Here is a 24,391-nt window from a genome sequence, read left to right on the forward strand (position 1 = left end):
TTCCTTCCAGAATTTCTCTTTCAACTTTAGGTCACATCTTACCTGTGGGGCATAGCCGCTAACCACATTATACATAACACCCTCAATTTCAAATTTTAGTCTCATCACTCGATCTGATACTCTTTTCACCTCCAAGACATTCTTAGCCAGCTCTTCCTTTAAAATAACCCCTACTCCATTTCTCTTCCCATCTACTAAGTGGTAGAATAATTTAAACCCTGCTCCTAAACTTCTAGCCATACTACCTTTCCACCTGCTCTCTTGGATGCACAGTATATCAACCTTTCTCCTAATTATCATGTCAACCAACTCCTGATCTTTTCCTCTCATAGTCCCAACATTCAAAGTCCCTACACTCAGTTGTAGGCTCTGTGCATTCCTCTTTTTCTTCTGACGATGGATCAGGTTCCTCCTCTTCTTTGTCTTTGACCCACATTAGCCGAATTTCCACTGACGCCGTGCAGGTTAGCAGTGCCGGGGGCGGGCGTTGTTAACCCGGGCCACTACCGATCCGGTATGGGATTCTTTAGATGAACGCTCATATTTGTTTGGCACAGTTTTTTTGCCGGATGCTCTTCCTGACGCAACCCTCTGCATTTATCCGGGCTTGGGACCGGCCTACAGATTGCAGCGGTTTGTGCCCCCATAGGGCTGCATTTTGCAGAAAAACTGATCATTTATATTTTTTTTATACATGCAATTTAAAAAGACAGATTCCGTCTATGAACGGAAAAATCATGTCTGCCACATGGGGAATGACAGTGAGACCTGGAAGGGCGTGATTGGGAAGGACAGCCCCCATCGATAAGAACCCAAGTGGTGTTCTGTGACTGGACTTATGGATTGTCCATACCACCATCTTCTGGCATAAAGGTGTCTACGCGTGCACTGAGCACCAGGACACTCGAGATAGCAGTTCAATTATCGAGTTTGTGGTCATGTTATTGGACTTGCAGCCGCATGTCTTGGACACTCAGGTGAAGAGTGGGGCAGAGCTGTCAACTGATCACCACCTCGTGGTGAGCTGGCTCCGATGGTGGGGGAAGATGCCCATCCAATGTGGCATGCTCAAACGTATTGTGAGGGTCCGCTGGGAATGACTGGAAGATTCCCATGGAATTTCAACTCCTACCTCCAAAAGAACGATGCTCATGTTCCGGGGGAGGCGAGGGACATTGAGTCTGAGTGGACGATGTTACGCACCTCCATTGCTGAGGTGACCGGAGCGGTGACAGTAAAATGGTCGGGTGTCTGTTGTGATGCCAAACCCGCCGAACACGTTGTTGCCACCAACAGTGAGGGATGCCATCAAGCTAAAGAAAGAGTCCTATCGGGCATTTCGGGCCAGTGGGACTTCCAAGGCAGCTGATAGGTACTGGCTGACCAAGCAGATGGCAATTTCGGTAGTCGCTGTGGCAAAAACCTGGGCAGGTGACAGTGCCTCTGGATTGCAAGACTGGGGTGGTGGTGCCTCTTTTTCAAAAGATTTCTGAGAACCAAGAACACATGCACATGGCAATGGTGAAACTCGATTAACCATGAACACGATTGGATCGTTATACTGTATAACTCCGTTGTCCAATCGAGTAATCTGCCGCAAAGACGTTTTAATGTTTATGTCGCAAAATGCAAATATTTACACTACCGAGCAAGTTAGAACGGCATATGATAGTTGTGCTTGTGCTAGCACTAAGCTGAACTTGCAGCTCGGAGCCCACCACCGAGAGGCAGGCGCACAATACCCTACACCCCTGAAATTTTCAACAGATTTGCGCTTATCTCGAGAATGGTCATTTTGGTCTGAAAAAGTCGGAAATCCGCCGATCGGCGGAAAATTCTTATCCCTGGGTAAAGCTGAGAGAATAACGCTGTGGGTGTCACAGTTGAGGCTCGTTCATTAGCTGGGGAAATCTGCATGCATCCACAGTGATCACTTCGAAGAACGGTTTCTGGAATAGGACCCAAAACTTTCCATTGCACCATATCTTTACACCAAACAGAAGAAAACACGAACAGTGGATGCCTATACTACTATTTTTTTTAAATTAAAAGAACAGTCAGCCGTGAGAGGAATATCAATAAACAGACAAAAGAAATGCTGAAGAATAGATAAATTGTTTTTGTGCGCATTCATTTGGGCGATAATAGAAGATAACATCACCATTACTGGTTATTAGTCATCTAGCTATAGCCCCAAGTGCTGGGATAAACAACAACATATTTTATGACTGGTGTTGTTCTACAAACACTTGATTGAGGAAGTGATGCAGACATGTTGATCAGGATCTAAGTTCATTCCGATACGCTCCATTTTTTGTTTGACCTTTTCAAACTCATGACAACACTGGCATTCCGCTACAGTTGGCATTAGGTCACAAAGAGAACACAAACACCAGTCTTTCGATACGAGCCTGTCTGGAAAATCCCCGAGTTACATATTTTGGGACCGTTGTGCTTTTTCATCAGCATCTACTTCCCCTCTCCAACATGTCAAGTTCCGACTGTGTATATTCTGGCTCAAACGCATAGGCTTGAACATTGTAATGATAATATTTTTGTTGTGTTTGATGCGTTTGTTATTATTTTTCACCAAAATCGGCCATAAAATATCAGATGGTCGACGTTGTCTGTCCGGTGAAACCGTATCCAGTAGGAATGTGGTCAGATCATCAAGCACTGCTGACATAGGAAACGCTGATTGGCTGTCAGTTTTGCAGCCGGGGTAATCTGAATCTCTGATCAAGAGAAGTATTGTATCTGTACTGTGAACCATCCTGCAATACCATGAGTCTTCTTGTAACACCATGAGCTTTCTCAAGATCTTCTTCTTTTCCTTTCGCCTTGTCCCATAAGGGGGTTGCCGCAGCGTGTCATCTTTTTCCATCCATCAGCATTTTCAAAAATAATTTACAGTACAGATGTTTCGATGTGAAATCTGTGGATAATTTCCCCGTTCAAAGAAACACTGAAACCTCATCTACTAACTTTTAATGTGTGCTCCCCTGCCTATTTTTATCGACAAAGTCGTCCTTTAACTGTTGCCAGTGAGCCTGCAGGTCTTTAGGTGCTGTTCGAGGTTCTTTTGTGAGTGTGAGTGTGTCTTTGAAATAACACCTGCTCCATTTCTCTTCCCATCTACTTCATGATAAAATCGATTGAGCTTTTATTGAGCTTTTAGATATAAAAGCTGCTCTTATGTAAAAGTGGATTTCCCCATTGAAATTGATATAAATGACATATGTTCCCCTCATAAGTAAAGTGTATTTTTAAATAAATATTGTATTGTATAAAGACATAAAAGAAAATAAATGGTAAGCAACTGCTTTTATCAAGCATACTTCCTTTGCAGATGAGACGACTTTTGGTAACAGAAGATAGTAGTGAAGGTGGAGGGTGGAGAAAGCAGATGGAGTTTGTGAAGGAGAGGGTTTCTCAGTCACTTTCGCTCATTCTCTTACACTATCTCTGAACTTAATTGCAACACGTTTGTTTTTCTTTCACTTGCTGAACTTATTTTGTATCATTTCACTTAGCTACTTAGCAATGCAGCCCTATGGGGGCACAAACCAGTGCAATCTGTAGGCCGGTCCCAAGCCCAGATAAATGCAGAGGGTTGTGTCAGAAAGGGCATCCGGCGTAAAAACTGTGCCAAACAAATATGAGCGTTCATCTAAAGAATCGCTTACCGGATCGGTCGTGGCCCGGGTTAACAACCCCCGCCCCCGGCACTGCTAACCTGCAGGGCGTCGGTAGAAATTCAGCTACTGTGTGTCGAAGACAAAGAATAGGAGGAAACCGGATCCATCGTCAGAAGAAAAGGAGGAATGCACAGAGCCTAAAACTGAGTGTAGGGACTTTGAATGTTGGGACTATGAGAGGAAAAGATCAGGATTTAGTTGACATGATGATTAGGAGTAAGGCTAGAAGTTTAGGAGCAGGGTTTAAATTATTCTACCACAGAGAAAATGGGAAGAGAAATGGAGTCAGGGTTATTTTAAAGGAAGAGCTGGCTAAGAATGTCTTGGAGGTGAAAAGAGTATCAGATCGAGTGAGGAGACTAAAATTTGAAATTGAGGGTGTTATGTATAATGTGGCTAGTGGCTATGCCCCACAGGTAGGATGTGACCTAGAGTTGAAAGAGAAATTCTAGAAGGAACTAGTTGAAGTAGTTCTGAGCATCCCAGACAGCGAGAGAGTTGTGATTGGTGTAGATTGTAATGGACATGTTGGTGAAGGAAACAGGGGTGATGAAGAATTGATGGGTAAGTACAGCATTTAGCAACGGAACTTTGAGGGTCAGATAGTGGTGGCCTTTGCAAAAGGATGGAATTGGCTGCGGTGAACCTGATTTCCAGAAGAGACAGGAACATTGAGTGACCTACAAGAGCGGAGGTAGAAGCACGCAGGTGGATTATATTTTGTGCAGACAATGTAATCTGAAGGAGATTACTGACTGTAAAGTAATGGTAACGGAGAGTGTAACTCGACAGCATAGGATGGTGGTGTGTAGGAAAATTTAAGAAGACAAAGGTAGAGGAGAGAACCATGTGGTGGAAGCTGAGAAAGGAAGAATGTTGTGCGGCCTTTCGGAATGAGGTGAGACAGGCTCTCAATGGACAGCAGAAGCTCCCGGAAGACTGGACTACGACAGCCAAGGTAATCAGAGAGACAGACAGGAGAGTACTTTGTATGTCTTTTTTGTAGGAAAGGGGCGAAGGAGAATTGGTGGTAGAACCCCAAAATACAGGGAGTCATACAAGGAAAGAGATTAGCGAAGAAGAAGTGGGACACTGAGAGGACTGAGGAGATGCAAAAGAGTACATCGAGATGCGACGTAGGGCAAAGATAGAGGTGGCAAAGGCTAAACAAGAGGGATATGAAGACATCTACACCAGGTTGGACACGAAAGAAGGAGAAAAGGATCTCTCCAGGTGGGCCAGACAGAGGGATAGAAATGGGAAGGATGTGCAGCAGATGTATGATGGCAGCAGAACAATGGTGAGGTGTGCCTTTGGTGTGACAGAAGAATTTAAGGTGGAGGTGGGACTGCATCAGGGATCAGCTCTGAGCCCCTTCCTGTTTGCATTGGTAATGGATAGGCTGACAGATGAGATTAGACTGGAATCCCCTTGGACCATGATGTTCGCAGATGATATTGTGCTCTGCAGTGAAAGCAGGGAGAGGGCGGAGGAACAATTAGAAAGATGAAGGCACGCACTGGAAAGGAGAGGAATGAAGATTAGCCAAACAAAAACAGAATATATGTGCATGAATGTGAGGGTCGGAGGAGGAGGAGTGAAGCTTCAGGGAGAAGAGATAGCCAGGGTGGATGACTTCAAAATCTTGGGGTCAACAATAAAGAGCAATGGAGAGTGTGTTAAGGAAGTGAAGAAATGGGCCCAAGCGGGGTGGAACAGTTGGCGGAAGTTGTCTGGTCTTCTATGCGACAGGAGAGTCTAGGATGAAGGGCAAAATTTACAAAACAGTGATGAGGCCGGCCATGATGTACGAATTAGAGACGGTTGTACTGAAGAAACAACAGGAAACAGAACTGGAAGTAGCAGAAATGAAGATGTTGAGGTTCTTGCTCGGCATGAGCAGGTTGGATAGGATTAGAAATGAGCTCATTAGAGGGATAGCCAAAGTTGGATGTTTTGGAGACAAGATTTGAGAGAGCAGACTCAGCAGGCGAGAGAGTGAGTATATTGGTAGAAGGGTGATAGATGGAGATGCCAGGCAAAAGAACGAGAGGAAGACCAAAGAGAAGGTTTATGGATGTGGTGAGGGAAGACATGAGGGCAGTTGGGGTTAGAGAGGAAGATCCAGGAGATAGGCTAAGATGGAAAAAGATGACACGCTGTGGCGACCCCTAACGGGACAAGCCGTAAGAAAAAAAAGTTTTTCTGCAATATTCCGAAAGAAACAAAGTTGGAAGCGACTTTTCAGATTTATAGTTCATAGTTGGCTTGGTTTGGTAAGCAATGTATTTTTTTGTTTGACATTTTCATTGTAAGTTTGCAAAAACAAAATTATGAAAAATGTTCTAGTGAGAATATAAATGCTGTAATCTGCATCTTTTAATGAGCCATGGAGCTTCAATGGATGACACTGATCTGACCACAGTGCATGTCTGATGTTGCTCACAGTGGTCAAAGGGAGCTCACGGGCTTAGTGTTTGCTCAGACACGAGGTGAGAGTTCAGAAGCAATTAGTTGTAAAAATGTCTGTATTATTTACTGATAATGAAACATGACGTTAATAATTGTCAAATTCATGCTTTTCAACCATTTACAAAAACAAGAAATTAAATGTTTTTGAGTGGATACGATATACAAACTATGAAAGCATGCTTGCATGCCATGACGCAAATCTGATTTCAATTTACTTTCACTTCTAGTACTTTACTTAGTTGATTTTGTATTTTTTTGGGGTATAAGTATGCACCTAAACAATGAACTATTTAAATATTGTGTACATTTTGAAAACAGGATAGCATTTATTTATAGATGTACTTGATATATTTCATTCATAATGCAATTTATAAAACTTGCCCGTTAAAATTGGTGATCATCCTTTGATCATCTCTTGATCATGCTTGCAGCCCCCAGATCCCCGGCTATTTTTCAGTCATTCTTCATTCAGTCAAATCACATGCTCGCCACGTGGGCATTGAAGTCTCCCGGGAGAATGATGGAGTCCCCAGAGGGAGTGCTCTCCAGCATCCCCTCGAAAGGAGTCCAAAAAGGTTGGGTACTCTAAACTCTTGTTTGGTGCACAGTTAAATACAACAGTCAGGAAACCTTCCCCCCACCTCAAGGCGGAGGGAGGCTACATTCTGGGGTAAACTCCAATGTACAGACCCTGAGCCGGGGGGCAGTAAGTATACCCACACCTGCTCAACGCCTCTCACCACGGCCAACTCCAGAGTGGAACAGAATCCAACCCCTCACAAGAGGACTGCTACCAGAGCCAAAGTGGTGTGCATAATCGAGTTCGTCTATATCTAGTCGGAACTTCTCACCCTCATACACCAGCTGGGGCTATTTCCCTGTCAGAGAGGTAACATCGAGCTAGTTTCTGTAGCAGGGGATCGGATTGCCAAGGTCCTCGTATTCAGCTTCCGCCCAGCTCACATTGAACCCGACCCCTATGGCCCCTCTCATCTGTGGTGAGGCAATGGGAAGGGGGACTCATGTTACCCTTTCGGGCTACAGTGACGAAAATAAGCATTTGAACACTCTGCAAAATTGCAAGTTCTCCTACTTAGAAATCATGGAGGGGTCTGAAATTTTCATTGTGTGTGCATGTCCACTGTGAGAGAGATAATCTAAAAAGAAAAATCCAGAAGTCAAAATCTATGATTTTTTTTTTTTTTTTAAACCATTTATTTGTGTTATTTGTGCAGCTGCAAATCAGTATTTGAACACCTGAGAAAACCAAAGTTAATAGTTGATACCGTAGCCTTTGTTTGCAATTACAGAGGTCAAACGTTTCCTGTAGTTGTTCACCAGGTTTTCACACACACTGCAGGAAGGATTTTGGCCCACTCCTCCACACAGATCTTCTCGAGATCAGACTAGGCTGTCGCTGAGAAACACGGAGTTTCAGCTCCCTCCAAAGATTTTCTATTGGGTTTAGATGTGGATACTGGCTAGGCCATGCCAGAACCTTGATATGCTTCTTACGGAGCCACTCCTTGGTTTTCCTGGGTGTGTGCTTCGGGTCATTGTCATGTTGAAAGACCCAGCCACGACCCATCTTCAATGCTCTGACTGAGGGAAAGATGATGTTCCCCAAAATCTCACAATACATGGACGCGGTCATCCTCTCCTGAATTCAGATCTGTCGTCCTGTCCCATGTGCAAAAAAAACACCCCCAAAGCATGATGCTACCACCCCCATGCTTCACAGTAGGTATTGTGTTCTTGGGATAAAACTCATCATTCGTCTTCCTCCAAACACGGTTAATGGAATTATAACCTGAAAGTTCCATTTTGGTCTCATCTGACCACAAAAATTTATCCCATTACTCCTCTGTATCATCCAAATAGTCATTGCCAAACTTAAGATGAGCCTTGACATGTGCTGATTTAAGCAGGGGAAGCTTCCGTGCCATGCATGATTTCAAACCATGACGTCTTCGTGTATTACCAACAGACACCGGAAACGGTGGTCCCAGCTCTTTTCAGGTCATTGACCAAGTCTTGTCGTGTAGTCCTGGGCTGATTCATAACCTTTCTAAGGATCATTGAGACCCCATCTTGCATGGGAGGCCACTCTGATTGAGATTGAATGTCATGTTAGCTTCTTCCATTTTGTAATGATTGTTCCAACAGTGGACATTTTTTCACCAAGCTGCTTCGCAATTTCTCTGTAGCCTTAGTCTGACTGATTGTATGGGGTGGACAGTTTTCTTTATGCAGCTCATGACCTCACACAGGTGGATCTGATTCAGGACAATACATTGAATGGAGGTGGACTTTTAAAGGCAGAATAACAGGTCTTTGAGGGTCAGAATTCTAGCTGATGGACAGGTGTTCAAATACTTATTTGCAGCTGTATCACACAAATTAAAAAAAAATCATACATTGTGATTTCTGGACTTTTCTTTTTTCGATTATCTCTCTCACAGTGGACATGCACCTATGATGAAAATTTCAGACCCCTCAATGGTTTCTGATTGAGAGAGAGAGCTTGCAATATAGCAGGGTGTTCAAATACATATTTTCTTCACTGTATGCCTCGCCGAGCCCCATGGGTGCAGGCACGGCAACCAGGCCCTTGCCTCTGAGCCCTACCTCCAGCTCTTGGTACATTTTTTTTCTGATCAATTGCTTTTGTTCTCTTGCAATATATTATGTGTTTAGGTCGGCCTGACACAATAGCAAATACTTTGGAACAATTTACCTCCTGGAAACTTTGAAGATAAAACCATTTTTTTTTTGTTTTTTGTTTGCCACTCACAATGAAAGTAATCATCCATCCTATGCCTAGAAATCAAATGGGAGAACATCTTTGTTTTCTCATTGTCTCTCTCAAGATATGATATTTGCAAAATGTTTTCCTGCGAAAACGAAGTCACCAGTTGTCTTTCTTTTTTACTCATTGCCGTAATTCCTGCTGAAAGACTAAATTTCTATTTCTCCCTGGCTCAGTGTCTTGGTTTTCTAAAAACGGCACAAAACTAAATTTTAAGCACAACCGTTCATTATTTTATGCAAAGATAAGGCCATGATGGTATAAAGGGACTTTTAATTTCACAATAACATTAACATTTTGACATCCCGACACATACAATAGTTTTCTTTCATATGCCTACCCTTTGTTTTGCTCGCTTGCCTGTGACCATGTTTGACTTGCAATGGGCAATTGGGACTCAGTAAAGTTCTAGCCCTGCCAACACCCCAGGAAAGGGGTTAATCACAAAGCTGATGCCTAGTTGTTTTTTTTTTTTTTTTTTTTTTTTTAAATGATTCCAGCTCCATAACTTTTTAAACTGTAAAATTGGAACAGAGTTGTCTCATGACTTGCAACCTGTGCTTATTTTAAAAAGTCCTCTTGGATCTGTTTCACTGATGACAAATAGCAAAGCAAAATTGATGTCAAAAGATAAAATGCATTCATGCAGATATCTATGTGAGGCATTATATTTTATGGTGATATATTATTTAATGTATTCAATTCTAAAATGCCCATCCATCGTGTGAATTGCTGGTTGAGAAAAAATGAAGTATCTTTTTCTTTTTAACAGATTGATTGCTATGTTTGCCACAAACTGATGGAGAACACATTCATCATGTAATGTAAATTTACATTGCTGTAGTTGAATAATTTGTTTTACTGTTTTCAGTTGTGTTGGTGTGGATGAAGATGATGCCCCAGATATTGACCTATATCATTGTCCAAACTGTGAGAAGACCCACGGCAAGTCAACATGTATGTAGAATATTTTGAAAAAGACAATGAAGTAATTAAAAATGTGCTGCTTTCGACAATATTTTGACTGCTATAAAATGGGCATTGTCTGGTTATCAGTTAGTTTCCATTATACCGTACATGCTGTGTTAGCATTTTGTCATGAGAATGCTGTTTTGCAATGAACAAAAGCAACGCGAGTTAGTGCGTCTTGCATTGGTGAAATCAATACTAAAATGTGACTTTGGTCTTTCTTTGGGATGACTCAAGGTGCATTCAAATCATGCGCAAAATAATTTATACAATACAATACAATAGGCGTATGACGACATGTACACCAGGATGGACATGTAAGGAGAAAAGGATCTCTACAAGTTAATCAGACAGGGGAATAGAGATGGGAAGGATGTGTAGCAAGTAAAGGTGATTAAGGATAGAGATGAAAATGTGTTGACTAGTACCAGTAGTGTGCTAAATAGATAGATATAGAGAATATTTTGAGAAGTTGATGAATGAAGAAAATGAAAGAGAAGGAAGAGTAGAAGAGGCAAATGTGAGAGACCAGGAAGTGGCAATGATGAGTATGGGTGAAGTTAAAAAGGCACTCAAGAGGATGAAAAATGGAAAAGCAGTTGGTCCTGATGACAGACCTGCAGAGGTATGGAAGTAATTTGGAGAGGTGGCTGACGTTTTGACCAACTTATTCAAAAGAATACTTGCAGGCGAGAAGACGCCTGAAGAATGGATTTTCGGACATTTTTAAGAACAAAGGCAATTTGCAGAGCTGTGGGAACTATAGAGGAAGAAAGATGATGAGCCACACAATGATGTTATGGGAAAGAGTAGTGGAGGCTAGACTCAGGACAGAAGTACGTATCTGCGAGCAACAGTATGGTTTCATGCCGAGAAAGTACCACAGATGCATTATTTGCCTTGAGGATGTTCGTGGAAAAGTACAGAGAAGGTCGGAAGGAACTACATTGTGTCTTGGAGACCGAGAGAAAGCCTATGACAGAGTACCAAGAGAGGAACTGTGGTACTGCATGCGCAAGTCTGGTGTGGCGGAGAAATGTGTCAGGGCAGCAAAACAGGGGTGGGGGGTGCCGTTCGTGTGTCAGAAGAATTTAAGGTGGAGGTGGGACTGCATCAGGGATCTGCGCTGAGCCCCTTCCTGTTTGTGATAGTAATGGATAGGCTGACAGATGAGGTTGGACTGGAATCCCCTTGGACTATGATGTTCACAGATGATATTGTGATCTGCACTGAAAGCAGGGAGAGGGTGGAGGAACAATTAGAAAGATGAAGGCAGGCACTGGAAAGGAGAGGAATGAAGATTAGCCGAAGTAAAACAGAATATATGTGCATGAATGTGAGGGTTGGAGAAGGAGGAGTGAAGCTTCAGGGAGAAGAGATCGCGAGGGTGGCTGACTTCAAATACTTGGGGTCAACAATAAAGAGCAATGTACAGTGTGGTAAAGAAGTGAAGAAACTGGTCCAAGCAGGTTGGAACAGCTGGCGAAAGGTGTCTTGTGTGTTATGCGACAGAAGAGTTTCCGCTAGGATGAAGGACAAAGTTTATAAAACAGTGGTGAGGCCGGCCATGATGTACGGATTAGAGACGGTGGCACTGAAGAAACAACAGGAAGCATAACCGGAGGGAGCAGAAATGAAGATGCTGAGGTTCTTGCTTGGGGTAAACAGGTTGGATAGGACTAAAAATTAGCTCATTAGAGGGACAGCCAAAGTTGCATGTTTTGGAGACAAAGTTAGAGAGAGCAAACTTAGATGGTTTGGATATGTTCAGAGATGAGAGAGTAGGTATATTGGTAGAAGGGTGATGGATGGAGATGCCAGGCAAAAGAGCGAGAGGAAGATCAAAGAAAAGGGAGATGGATGTTGTGAGGGAGGACATGAGGACCGTGGGTGTTAAACAAGAAGATGCACGAGATAGGCTTAGATGGAAAAAGATGACACGCTGTGGTGAGCCCTAACAGGACAAGGCGAAAGGAAAAGAAGTATGAAAATGGAAAAAGATGGGGAGAAAAATCTATTTTTAGTTTAAATGTAATTTCTGAAGGACAAACATGACACTAATATTATTAACGTTTTCTCCTGGTGTAAAATTGTGTGGAATAAATATTAAAAGTCAATATTTATGTCAGTGAAGATTTGCGTCATTGCCTGCGATGTGTGCTTTTAGAGCTCGATGTGGCGGTTGCCTCTCGCAACTAAACCGGCGGGTGTGTGATGGGCCATGGATTGCAAAGGGAAAAAAAGAGAGCAATAGCTGAGGAGGACAGCAGCTTAAATAGTTCTTCTTTCAATTATTTGCTTTCACTGACAAAGCAGAAGGTTTGCCTACATGTCTGGTTTTTAATGAGAAGTTGTCTAATCGTAAAAAGAATGATGATGAAAGATATTTCAAGGGAAGGCATACGACATCTGCACCAGAGCTGAGAGTGAAAAAGTCACTTGCCAGAAAGCCCAGCTTGCCCAATGCTAAAGATCGAGTGAAATTGAAAGCCTCACAACACCTGAGTAACTTGTTTGAAACATGGAATGCTTTTCCTGACAGTTATGGGAACATGAAGAAATGTGCATTTGGAGTATTACCCTTCTTGGATCAACATACCTTTGCAGGCAGATATTCTAAAATGAACTCCATCCATCCATTCAGTCATCCATTTTCTTAGCTGCTTATCCTCACAAGGGTTGCAGGAGTGCTGGAGCCTATCCCAGCTGTCAATGGGCAGGTCCCTGAATTGGTTGCCAGACAATCGCACAGCACATGGAGACAGACAACAGTCACACTCACAATGACACCAAGGGGCAATTTAGAATGTCCAATTCATGTTGCATGTTTTTGTAAAGGTAATGAGCCACACAATGAAGTGTAGACTCGGGACAGAAGTAAGTATCTGCGAGCAACAGTATGGTTTCATGCCGATAAAAAGTACCACAGATTCATTATTTGACTTGAGGATACGAGTGGAAAAGTACAGAGAACGTCAGAAGGAGCTACATTGTGTCTTTGTGGATCAAGAGAAAGCCGATGACAAAGTACCAGGAGAGAAACTGTGGTACTGCATGCGCAAGTCTGGTGTGGCGGAGAAATACAGTGAAGAAAATAAATATTTGAACACGCTGCTATATTACAAGTTCTCCCACTAAGAAATCATGGACTGGTCTGAAATTTTCATCGTCAGTGCATGTCCATTGTGAGAGAGATAATGTAAAAAGAAAAATCTTTTTTTTTTTTAACTTTGTGTGATACAGCTGCAAATAAGTGTTCTAACACCCGAGAAAACCAATGTTGTTTGGTACAACAGCTTTTGTTTGCAATTACAAAGGTCAAATGTTTCCTGTAGTTGTTCACCAAGGTTGCACACACTGCAGGAGATATTTTGGCCCACTCCTCCACACAGATCTTCTCTAGATCAGACAGGTTTCTTGGTTCTTGCTGAGAAACACGGATTTTCTTCTCTCTCCAAAGATTTTCTATTGGGTTTAGATGTGGAGACTGGCTTGGCCACGCCAGAACCTTGATATGCCTCTTACGGAGCCACTCCTTGGTTTTCCTGGCTGTGTGCTTCGGGTCATTGTCATGTTGAAAGATCCAGCCATGACCCATCTTCAATGCTCTGACTGAGGGAAAGAGGTTGTTACCCAAAATCGAACAATACATGGCCACGGTCATCCTCTCCTTAATACAGCGCAGTCATCCTGTCCCCATGTGCAGAAAAACACCCCCAAAGCATGATGCTACAATCCCTATGCTTCACAGTAAGGATGGTGTTCACGGGATGGAACTCATCATTCTTCTTCCTCCAAACATGGTGAGTGGAATTATGACCAAAAGTTCCGTTTTGGTCTCATCTGACCACCAGACGTTCTCCCATGATTCCTCTGTATCATCCAAATTTTCATTGGCAAACTTAAGACAGGCCTTGACATGTGCTAGTTTCAGCAGGGGAACCTTCCGTCCCATGCATGATTTCAAACCATGACGTCTTAGTGTATTACCAACAGTCACCTTGGAAATGGTGGTCCCAGCTCTTTTCAGGTCATTAACCAAGTCCTGTCGTGTAGTCCTGGGCTGATTTCTCACCTTTCTGAAGATCATTGAGACCCCACGAGGTGATATCTTCCATGGGGCTCCACCCGATTGAAATTGAACGTCATGTTTAGTTTGTTCCATTTTCTAATGATTGTTCCAACAGTGAACCCTTTTTCACCTAGCTGCTTGGCAATTTCTCCGTAGCCCTTTCCAGCTGTGTCGAGTTTTACAATTTTGTCTCTGGTGTCTTTGGACAGCTCTTTGGTCTTTGCCACATTACAAGTTTGAGTCTTACTGATCGTATGGGATGGACAGGTGTCTTTATGCAGCTAACGACCTCACACGGGTACATCTGATTCAGGATAATACATTGAATGGAGGTGGACTTTTAAAGGCAGATTAACAGGTCTTTGAGGGTCAGAATTCTAGATGACAGACAGGTGTTCAAATACCTATTTGCAGCTGTATCACACAAATGAATCGTTAAAAAGTCACACATTGTGATTTCTGGATTTTTCATTTCAGATTATCTCTCTCACAGTGGAGATCCACCTGTGATGAAAATTTCAGACCCCTCCTTGATCTCAAAGTGGTAGAACTTGCAACATTGCAGGGTGTTCAAATACTCATTTTCTTCACTGTATGTTAGAATAGGACAGGACATGTAGAAGGGCAGGAGAACATTGGTGAGATTTGCCATTGGGCTGACAGAAGAATTTAAGATGGAGGTGGGACTGCATCAGGGAACAGTTCTGAGCCCCTTCATGTTTGCAGTGGTAATGGATAGGCTGACAGATGGATGAGGTTAGACTGGAATACCCTTGGACCGTGATTTTCGAAAATGACATTGTAAAAAGCAGGGAGCAAGGAGCACATGTAGACTGTTTGGGCAAACTCCTATGCATCCTTGAGGATCCTGCCGAGGGTGTAGAGCTGATTCACTGTTCTATGGCCAGGACGAAAACCACATTGTTCCAACGGAATCTGAGATTCGACTTCCCGATGCACCCTCCTCTCCAGCATCTATAAATAGACTTTGCTAGGGAGGTTGAGGTGTATGATCCCCTTATAGTTGGAATACACCCTAAAGAAGACCGCCACCCCAGTCAGCACTGTCCCCAATATCCACGCCATGTTCCAGAGGGTTGTCAACCAGGATAGCCTCACAATATCCGGAGGCTTCAGGAACTCCGGGTCAATCTCATCCACCCCGAAGCCCCGCCACCAAGGACCTTTTTAACAACCAGTTATAGAAGAGCCCACCTCAGAGAACCCATACTCAGCTTCCTCATGGAAAGGCATGTTGGTGGAATTGAGGAGCTCTTCGAGGAATTCTCTCACCAACTCGCAAATCCCGAGTTGAGGTCAACAGTGCCCCATCCTCATGATATACAGTGTTGACTGTGCACTGCTTCCCCCTCCTGAGGTCCCGGACGGTGGACCAGAATTTCCTCGAAGCCGTCTTCAAGTCATTCTCTATGGCCTCACGGAACTCTTCCTTTCCTGGGTTTTTGCCTCAGTGACTATGGAAACTGCATTATGCTTGGCCAGTCTGTACCTCTCGGCTACCTCGGGAGTCCTAGAGTCCAAAAATGGCCGATAAGACTCCTTCTTCAGTTTGAGAGCATCCCTACTTGCTGGTGTTCACCACCGTGTTCGGGGTTTGCCACCACGACAGACACAGACGACCTTATGGCCACAGCTCTGGTTGGCCGCCTCAGCAGTTAATGCACGGAACATCATCCACTCGGACTCAATGTCCCCCACCTCCGCTGAAACGTGACTAAAGTTATTTCGGCGTCGGGAGTTGAAATTCCTTCTGACGGGAATCTGACAGCCGTTCCCAGCAGACCCTCACAATACGTTTGGGCCTGCCACGTCAGACTGGCATCGTCCCCCACCATCGGAGTCAACTCACCACGAGGTGGTGATCAGTTGACAACTCCGCCCCTCTCTTCACCCGAATGTCCAAGACATGCGGTTGCAAGTCCAATGACACGACAACAAAGTCGAACTGCGACATAGGGTGCCAAGTCCACATGAGGACACCCTATTCCTGAACATGGTGTTCTTTATGGACAATCTGTAATGAGCACAGACGTCCAATAACAGAACACCACCTGGGTTCTGTTCGGAGGGGCCGTTCTTCCCAATCATGCCCTTCCAGTTCTCGTTGTTGTCGCCCATGCGGACATTGAAGTCTCCCAGCCGAATGATTAAGTCCCAGGAGGGAGCTCTCTCCAGTACCCCCTCAAAGGCCTCCAAAAGGGTGGGTACTCTGAACGGCTGTTTGGTGTATACTCACAAACAACAGTCTAACCTGTTCACATTGTTCTCGAGGAATTTTGCCACACCTTTCTTTGCAGATTTGTCAACTCCACCATGGCTTTCTAGCATGAACTGCACGTTTTAAGGTCACACCAGAGCATCTCACCTGGATTTAATACCAAACTTTAACGTGGCCACTACAAAACCACATTTTATTTTATTTTTTTACCAGTATAGGTGGTCTTGCTAGTGTGTTTCGGAATTGTTGTCCTGGTGCATGATCAAAGAGCGCTTGAGTTTGAGGGCACGAACTGATGACCGGACATTCTCCTTCAGGATTTTCAGGGACACACCAGAATTCATTATTCAATCAATCACAGGAATTTGTCCTGGTCCTGACCTGTAGGCAATGTTGCAGTGTCTCAGATCCAAGGTTTTTGATTGGGGAAAACCTGGATCTGTCTCTTGACAGTGACAGTGTCTATTTAGTTTTGAAGTAAGACTGTATCTGTGTGTTCATGGAGGTTCTGGTGTTAAAATAATTCCCAAACAGTGCGTGAAAAATAATCTGCTCGTGAAAAATAATCTGCTCGTGAAAAATAATCACATCCAGCAAGATGAGGGTGGGGCGTGGCCCTCTATGCATGTTTAATATTGGATAACAAGCCATGGTTTGCTGCCAAACCTAAGCAACTTTGTGTGGTGATAGGGATATCAGAAACCAGCTGACAAAAGAAATTAAAGAAATTAATTTGCAACGAGTGACTATACAGCAAAGCTATAAAATCAACTCAAAATCAGTCTGGCACCCATCACAATCACAAACCAATTACAAGCGGCGACCCCCTCCAATGGACAACTATCGTAGGCTAGCGACGACCTGAGCAGCTTTTACTGCTAATTTGAAAAAAGACACCTTCACTCCACACATCCACCAAGTCTCACCACCGACCTCTTCAACACTTTCGACTTCTCCGTTGACCAAACACGAACAGGACGTGAGATGCATCTTCAAACAACAAATGATTAACAAAGCAGTGGGCCAAGACCTTGAGTCCTCATCTTGCCTCAAATTCTGCACAGACCAACTTGATCTTCAGAAAGATCTTCAGCAGGTCTCTGGAAATATGCGATATATCAACCTGCTTCAAATGCTCCAACATCATCCCGGTCCCCAAGAAACATGCAATCTCAGGTCTAATCGAATCCAGCCCTGTTGCCTTGACTTCAGTCTTTAGTCAGTACAATTTGCACTACCTTGAATTTCTTGTCTAAATACAAAAAAATTAAAAAAATCACTATTAAGGGTTGTGTGTAAAAAAGCATTTAATTACCTAATGTGAGATTATTTCTGAAGAATACGTCTCAATCAAAATTGGAGTGCCAGGAACCAATGTTGGAATACTGTATAAGATCTTTGAATGATGTAATTGAACCATGCATACTGTATATCTTGTAAATTAAGTGTGTTGAAATACTTTAAGTTTGGTACTTTTTGTTTTAAATATTCAATCCATGAACAAGCCAAGCAATTTCTTTATTTAAAACAATGGAACACTTTTAAAATGGTAGTGGTAAATTTGCACAAATTCCTGGGAATCTTGAAAAATAAGGTGCAAATGAAGAGTTCAGACGCAAAAGCAGATCTATCCATTTTTGTTGTTTCTGTAGATTCTATATAAATCAAAGAATCAAAACTAGAACTCTATACATCTACATAAATCAAAGAATCTACAGAAACAACAAAAATGGATATATCTGCTTTTGCGTCTGAACTCTTCCAATGGATCCTCAAATATGTGCACATTTCTATTGGAGCAACAGTTTGTAAATTTGAAATGCGGTTCCACATTGTCTGAATCCTATAGAATTGGCATATTATATATTTGTGATAGGTGGCTATGGTGGAATTGTCTGCAGTTCTCTCCAAGCTCACGAAGGTAATCGGTTGTCGAGCTGTCATTCCACATTTGTTTGGCTCTGTGTAAAACTTCCCTCGTTCAAGATGGTGTCATTGTGGTTTGTCATTATTCTGCAGTTGTGGCAGACACCATTTCGTTGTTCTGGCGCTGAAGAGTTGGAGAAGCTTCCCAAGATATCTCGTGGCAGGCGTCAAAACTTGGCACTGGAGTCACGTTGCACAAATTTCTTTCACAATGTGATTTTTCTAAACTTGGTCTGTCAGATGTTTCCTGTAAAAGCAGGACGATATGGTGATTAGATTTTGTCTGTGAACTTGACTTTTCATTGTTACAAACTATTGCATCGATTCTTTCTGATGTCCACATATAAAGGCTGATTAAAAAGTATTTTAAAAATCCATTCATACCCATCCCATCCACAAAAATTAATAAATACAAAATGGTACAATTATTTTTTTCTACTCTTGTGGACATACATTTATACAAGGTATTAAATGTTCATGTTCGCTCAGATGACATTTATGACTAGAAATGGATGTTTAAGTGACTTATCGGCCATTACTAACCATACATACACAACAAATTAAGATGTTTTGAAAGCAGATGTCAAAGATAATAGTTTGTTCAGCTATTTTTCAAGTTACTGTGAAAACTGATTCAGTGCAGCCCTATGGGGGCACAAAGCAGTGCAATCTGTAGGCCGGCCCCAGCCCTGGATAAATGCAGAGGGTCACGTCAGGAAGGTTATCCGTCTTAAAACCTTGCCAAACAAATATGAGGGTTCATCAAAAGAATTCCGTTCCGGATCAGTCGTGGCTCAGGTTAACAACGTCTGCCCCCGGGCACCACCAACCTGCAGGGCGTCGGTGGATATTCAGCTAATGTTTGTCGAAGACAAAGAAGTAGGAAAGCGAATTCTTTGGCAGAAGAAAAAGAGGAATGCGCAGAGTGTTGGGACTTTGAATGTTGGGACTATGACAGGAAAAGCTTAAGAGTGGGTTGACTTGATGATGAGAAGAAAGGTTGATATATTGTGCATCCAAGAGAGCATGTGGGAATGAAGTAAGGCTAAAAGTTCAGGGGCAGGGTTTAAATATTTTACCATAGAGTAGATGGGAAGAGAAATGGAGTAAGGGTTTTTTTTTAAGGAAGAGCTGACGAAGAATGTTTTGAGGTGAAGAGTATTAGATCAAGTGATGAGGCTGAAATTTGAAATAAAGAGTGTTATGTATAATGTGATTAGTGACTGTGCCCCACAGGTAGAATGTGACCTAGAGTTGAAAGAGATATTCTGGAAGGAACTAGATGAAGTAGTCCTTGAGCATCCCAGACACAGAGAGAGTTACTGCCTTATTGGTGCATATTATATCGGACATGTTGGTGAAGGAAACAGGGGCGATGAAGAAGTGATGGGTTGATATGGCATTCAGGAAAGGAACTTTTATGGACAAATGGTGGTGGACTTTGCAAAAAAGATGGAAATAGCATTAGTGAATACCTTTTTCCAGAAGAGGCAGGAACTTAGTGACCTACAAGAGCGCCAGTAGAAGCACGCAGGTGGATTAAATTTTGTGCAGTCAATGTCATCTGATCTTTTTGCAGGATTCATTTGATATACGTAGGTGTAGTTTCACAGGCACAGCATCACCTAGGTAATCAAGGTAAGCTAACACATCAGAATTGCAAAACTTTGGTGAACCTTTTCACTCAAATCATCAAAGTTCACATTGCTAACAACATCATCACCATTGTCATTGACTTGTACATAATCATCAACGGTACAATCAGTAACTGGGGAGAGTCTTGCAATACAACTAACTTGTTTGGTTTCAATTCAATCATGATATTTCTTGATGATGTTCACATGACATAAGCTTTTTTGTTTATAACACCCAGGTGTCAGGATGGTCTGTGTCGCTAACCTTTTTGTTTGTCAGAAATGGACCCGGGTATATCGCTCTAAGTGGTTGGTCAGAAATGGGAAGAGACACTCACACTTTTTCACCAGGAATAAAACTTCTTTCTTTTGACTTATTGTCATAATTAGTGTCATTTTGGCTAAATTGTCAGGCTAAGTGAAACTTATTAGAGAGTTACTCCCCTTTGAAGATAAATCATCAACCTCAGTGACAAAAGAATAAACCATCAATGTATCTGTATCTGAAAAATAATAAATGTAATCATTTGGCAAAGAAGTCTTGGAAGAAACGTCTTTTGACTTCGAACGAGTCACTGCACAGGACACACAAATAGCCAGAAAATGAACTTCTCTGTACTAAGTGAACATTTTGGAGAAATGGTGACAATAGGACCAGCGCCGACTTGAGCTCCCATAAGATTGTTGTCGATCAACAAATCAACACCCGGAACTGGAAGAGAGTCAAGAACACCAACTTTAATAATGTCAGGAATCAGATCAGAGGTCAAATTCACAAAATGCAAAAGAGCAAGAGAACAGCCACTTGTACCCTTAAGAATAACTTCGGAGTTAGCCAAAACCTTGCAGAAAAAGGCAAAACATCCTCCAAAATCAGAGATTGAAGAGCTCCACTATCCCTCAGAATAGTTATAGGCCTTAGGGTAGAATTATCGCCCAGAAGAATAACATATGAGTCAGTTTAAGACTACAGAAAAAGGCAAAATATCCTTCAAAATCGGAGATTGCAGAGATCCAATGTCTGTCAGAATAGTAATGGGCTGTGGGGTAGAATTATCACCCATATATGAAACCAAACCAGTGTGAATAAGAGGCAAATACTCGTTTAGAACTCCAGAATCTGAAAGTTTATTGTCAAAAACAAAACTCTCCTCAGAAGCACCTGGAAAGAAAGGCTTAGGTGCGATAGACACAAAAGGAACCAGTGGACTGATTTTTGAACTTGAGATTTTTGCAAGGAGAAACCAAGTGACCAAGCTTCTTAGAAAAAGCACAAACAGGAACAGAGTCACAAGAGTCATTAGAAGACTTGGGTTTGGAATAAGAATGACTGCTTATCAGAAGAATTTAAAACTGCCTTATTACCACTTGACCCTCTATAAGTAGTTTTACCCAACGAAAAGGCCTTTTGGAGAGAAAACTTGGAATTGCCCGGAGACTGAAAAAACTCTTGTGAGTCAAAAAATAATCTGCCGACACCGCCGCATCATGTAAGCCATTAACCTGTTCATCCAAACAAGTCAAATTGGTCCCAAATAAGATCAGAATGAACACACTGCTTAATATTCTCCATCAAAGTATAGTATGTCATCAGGACCAACTGCCTTTCAATTTTTCATCATCTTTCGTGCCTTTCTAACTTCCCCCTAACTAATCACTGCCACTTCCTGGTCCTTCATGCTTGCCTCTTCTCTTCCTCCTCTCTGATTTTCTTCATTCATCAAGTTCTAACAATTCTTTCAATCCTTTTAGCACACTACTGGCACCAGTCAACACATTTCTTTTCTCTACCAAACTCTACAAAACTCTCATTGTCCCTTTTATGAGCGTTTCTAAATTTCTGATGGTATGCCTCGGGCGCTAATCCATAAGTTTTCAGAAGGGTCTTTTTGACAAAATTATAATCAAAACTCTTCTCGACAGAAAGGGCCAAATATGCATTCTGAGCTTTACCCTTTCAGACAGTTTGCAATAGCATGGTCCTTGATTCTTTAGGCCACATGAGGTTTTCTGCAACTTTCTCGAAGTGAAGAAAGTACTTAATTTCTTTCTCATTGAAAGGAGGAACAAGTTTGGCATGCCTTGTAATATCTAAGTGTGAAGAACTGCCTGAGGAAGCAAAGGAACGTTCACATTTTTCAAAGTGCGATTCTTTTCAATCTTCAATTTTCAATTTTCCAAGTTCTTTTTCTTTTACTTGTAATTTCAGTTTCTTTAATTCCAAAAAGTCTGAAGGTTCCTCATTTTCAATGGCCATAATATCAGGTTCTTAAACTTCCTCATCAGTGAAATGATTCAGAACAATTTTCAAAATCTGGAATATCCTCAGAGCAGGTTTGGCATCAAGTTTGAAATAACAGATTTTCGCAGGGCACTGACTGCTTCAGGAAGAGGAGATTCAAGGTAATCCTCAAGTGCAAACATAATTTTGCTATCTTCACAGTGAAGTTGCAAATATGCAGAACGTTAACAAAAAATGGCAAATGAATTTGATGAGCCCCAATCTTGTTACATGTAAATTTAGAATTATGAAATCCCCTTTGTTTAAACCAGCAAAATATAGCAACTCAGTTGTATTGCGTTTAAGACGATTTAATCACACATAATAGGATACAAAACAACATCAAACTAAAACAAAATAGAGGTTCAATGGCAGTTTAGGTACGTGCAACATGAGTTAATGAATGAAACAACGTATAGTCACTACAGTCCAAAAGAATGTCCTTTTCGGCAAATGTTACTTTCCTTTAGCCCAGGGGTCCGGAAGCTATGACTCGCAGACGAGTCGACATAGTATATACAGCAGGGGTGCTCAATGTGTCCATTGACTGGTCGATCATGTGACTTTGTGGCAAAAAAAAAAAAAAGACTTCAGCCTGACTTATTTTTTTAACACTTTGGCACCACACGTAACTTTCTATAACAACAACATGCATGGCCACACCATTGGGCCACACACTCCTCTTCCAAGTTTACCTTGCACCACCCCGTCCTCCGCTCTTAAAAGGGTACACTCATAATTACAAATGTTACAGTCCTTACGCAGCCTATAAATGTGGTTTATAATGAGAGAGTGCTTATGCGCTGCCCACCACCGAAATTTTTTTTTTAACATAAAAACATGCCTCTGTCGGCAACCATTTTGGCGAGCGCACATACGTGGGGACAAATGAAAAAACTTCAACCTGCAGGCAAGTTGATTGTGAAAACATGGAACGCACTTCCCGTCACACACCACTCCCTCGGCGTGTGAATATTCCTGTACTTACAATGTTTGGTTCTACCTACAGTATGAATATGAAAAGTCTTTCTCACATTTAACAAAAAAAGTTAAGACCAACCTACTTTCATGAATAATGGATGGAAGTCTCAAAGGCTGCATGAAGTTTAATTTAATGATGTATGAAAAGGACAACAAAGCAATCAGCAAAGAAGTCACATTAATGGTAAAAAGTACTTTTGTCATCATTGGTTATCAACAGTATAATGTTATTTTAATGAATTTAGAGACTTATTGTACTCTTAAAGTGTTGGTGTTAAGTAAAATGCACAAATACACTTGTATTTAGTTTTGAAAATATTGGATGCTCTTGTGGAATTACATTTTAAAATATTTGCCGTTTTTGCTCTCTCAACCTAAAAGGTTCCCGACCCCTGCTGTAGGGAAATGTTGCTTCTAGCGTTGGAGTAATGAATTCAGAAAAGTCGACGAAAAGACACGAGGGAGAAGGCAGGGTGCCGGAAAGCGAGTCGTTCCATATTCAAAGCAGCAGGTAGTTGTAACAAGCCCCATTGAAAAGCCAACCACTTCTTGTATAGGCACTTGAGCATTCCACAAAGATACGCGTCCGACGACGTAATAGAGTCCCCTCTTTCCGAACATTCAACAAAGGTTCTGCTTCAGGTGATGTAATAGTGTACGTAACAAAGAATGTATGTAAGAAAGAATAATAAAGAATGAAGAAAGAACAAAGGTAATACAATATTATACACACACATACACACCCATTTATATATATCTTCTTTTCCTTTCGGCTTGTCCCATTAGGGGTTGCCACAGCGTGTCATGTTTTTCCAGCTTAGCCTATCTCGTGCATCTTCCTCTCTAACACCGACTGTCCTCATGTCCTCCCTCAACATCCATTAACCCTTTCTTCAGTCTTCCTCTCGATCTTTTGCCTTGCAGTTCCATCCTCAGCACCCTTCTACCAATATACTCTCTCTCGCCTCTGAACATGTCCAAACCATCCAAGTCTGCTCTCTCTAACCTTGTCTCCAAAACATCCAACTGTCCGTACGTCATGGCCGGCCTCACCACTATTTTAAAAACTTTGCACTTCATCCTAGCGGATACTCTTCTGTCACATAGAACACCAGAAACCTTCCGCCAAATGTTCTAAACCGCTTCGACCAGTTTCTTCACTTCCTTACCACACTGTCCATTGCTCTGGATTGTTGACACCAAGTATTTGAAGTCGTCCACCCTCGCTATCTCTTCTCCCTGGAGCTTCACTCTTCCTCCTCCGCCCCTCACATTCGTGCACATATATTCTGTTTTACTTCGGCTCATCT

General features: G+C 42.2%; 2 protein-coding genes across 15 annotated transcripts in view; one reads left to right on the top strand and one right to left on the bottom strand.

Moving 5' to 3' along the window:
• Positions 1-24,391, top strand: part of phf2 (PHD finger protein 2) — a 236,429-nt gene that overhangs the window by 23,561 nt on the left and 188,477 nt on the right. For 10 of the 11 annotated variants that reach the window (XM_061831394.1, XM_061831399.1, XM_061831392.1 and 7 more), the window contains one exon: positions 9,851-9,936. In XM_061831394.1, coding sequence (XP_061687378.1) covers positions 9,851-9,936 — 86 coding nt within the window. Of the gene's footprint in view, positions 1-9,850; positions 9,937-18,431; positions 19,824-24,391 lie in introns of those variants that run through there. The other variant, XM_061831396.1, reaches the window with a different exon arrangement.
• The window catches only part of LOC133506967 (general transcription factor II-I repeat domain-containing protein 2-like), a 129,181-nt gene continuing 123,085 nt past the window's right edge, over positions 18,296-24,391 (bottom strand). For all 4 annotated transcript variants that reach the window (XR_009796665.1, XR_009796659.1, XR_009796657.1 and 1 more), the window contains one exon: positions 18,296-18,432. The gene's annotated coding sequence lies outside the window, so the exon portion shown is untranslated. The remainder of the gene's footprint in view (positions 18,433-24,391) is intronic.

The sequence above is a fragment of the Syngnathoides biaculeatus genome, chromosome 10 (assembly GCF_019802595.1).
Source record: "Syngnathoides biaculeatus isolate LvHL_M chromosome 10, ASM1980259v1, whole genome shotgun sequence".
NCBI classification, from domain to species: domain Eukaryota; kingdom Metazoa; phylum Chordata; class Actinopteri; order Syngnathiformes; family Syngnathidae; genus Syngnathoides; species Syngnathoides biaculeatus.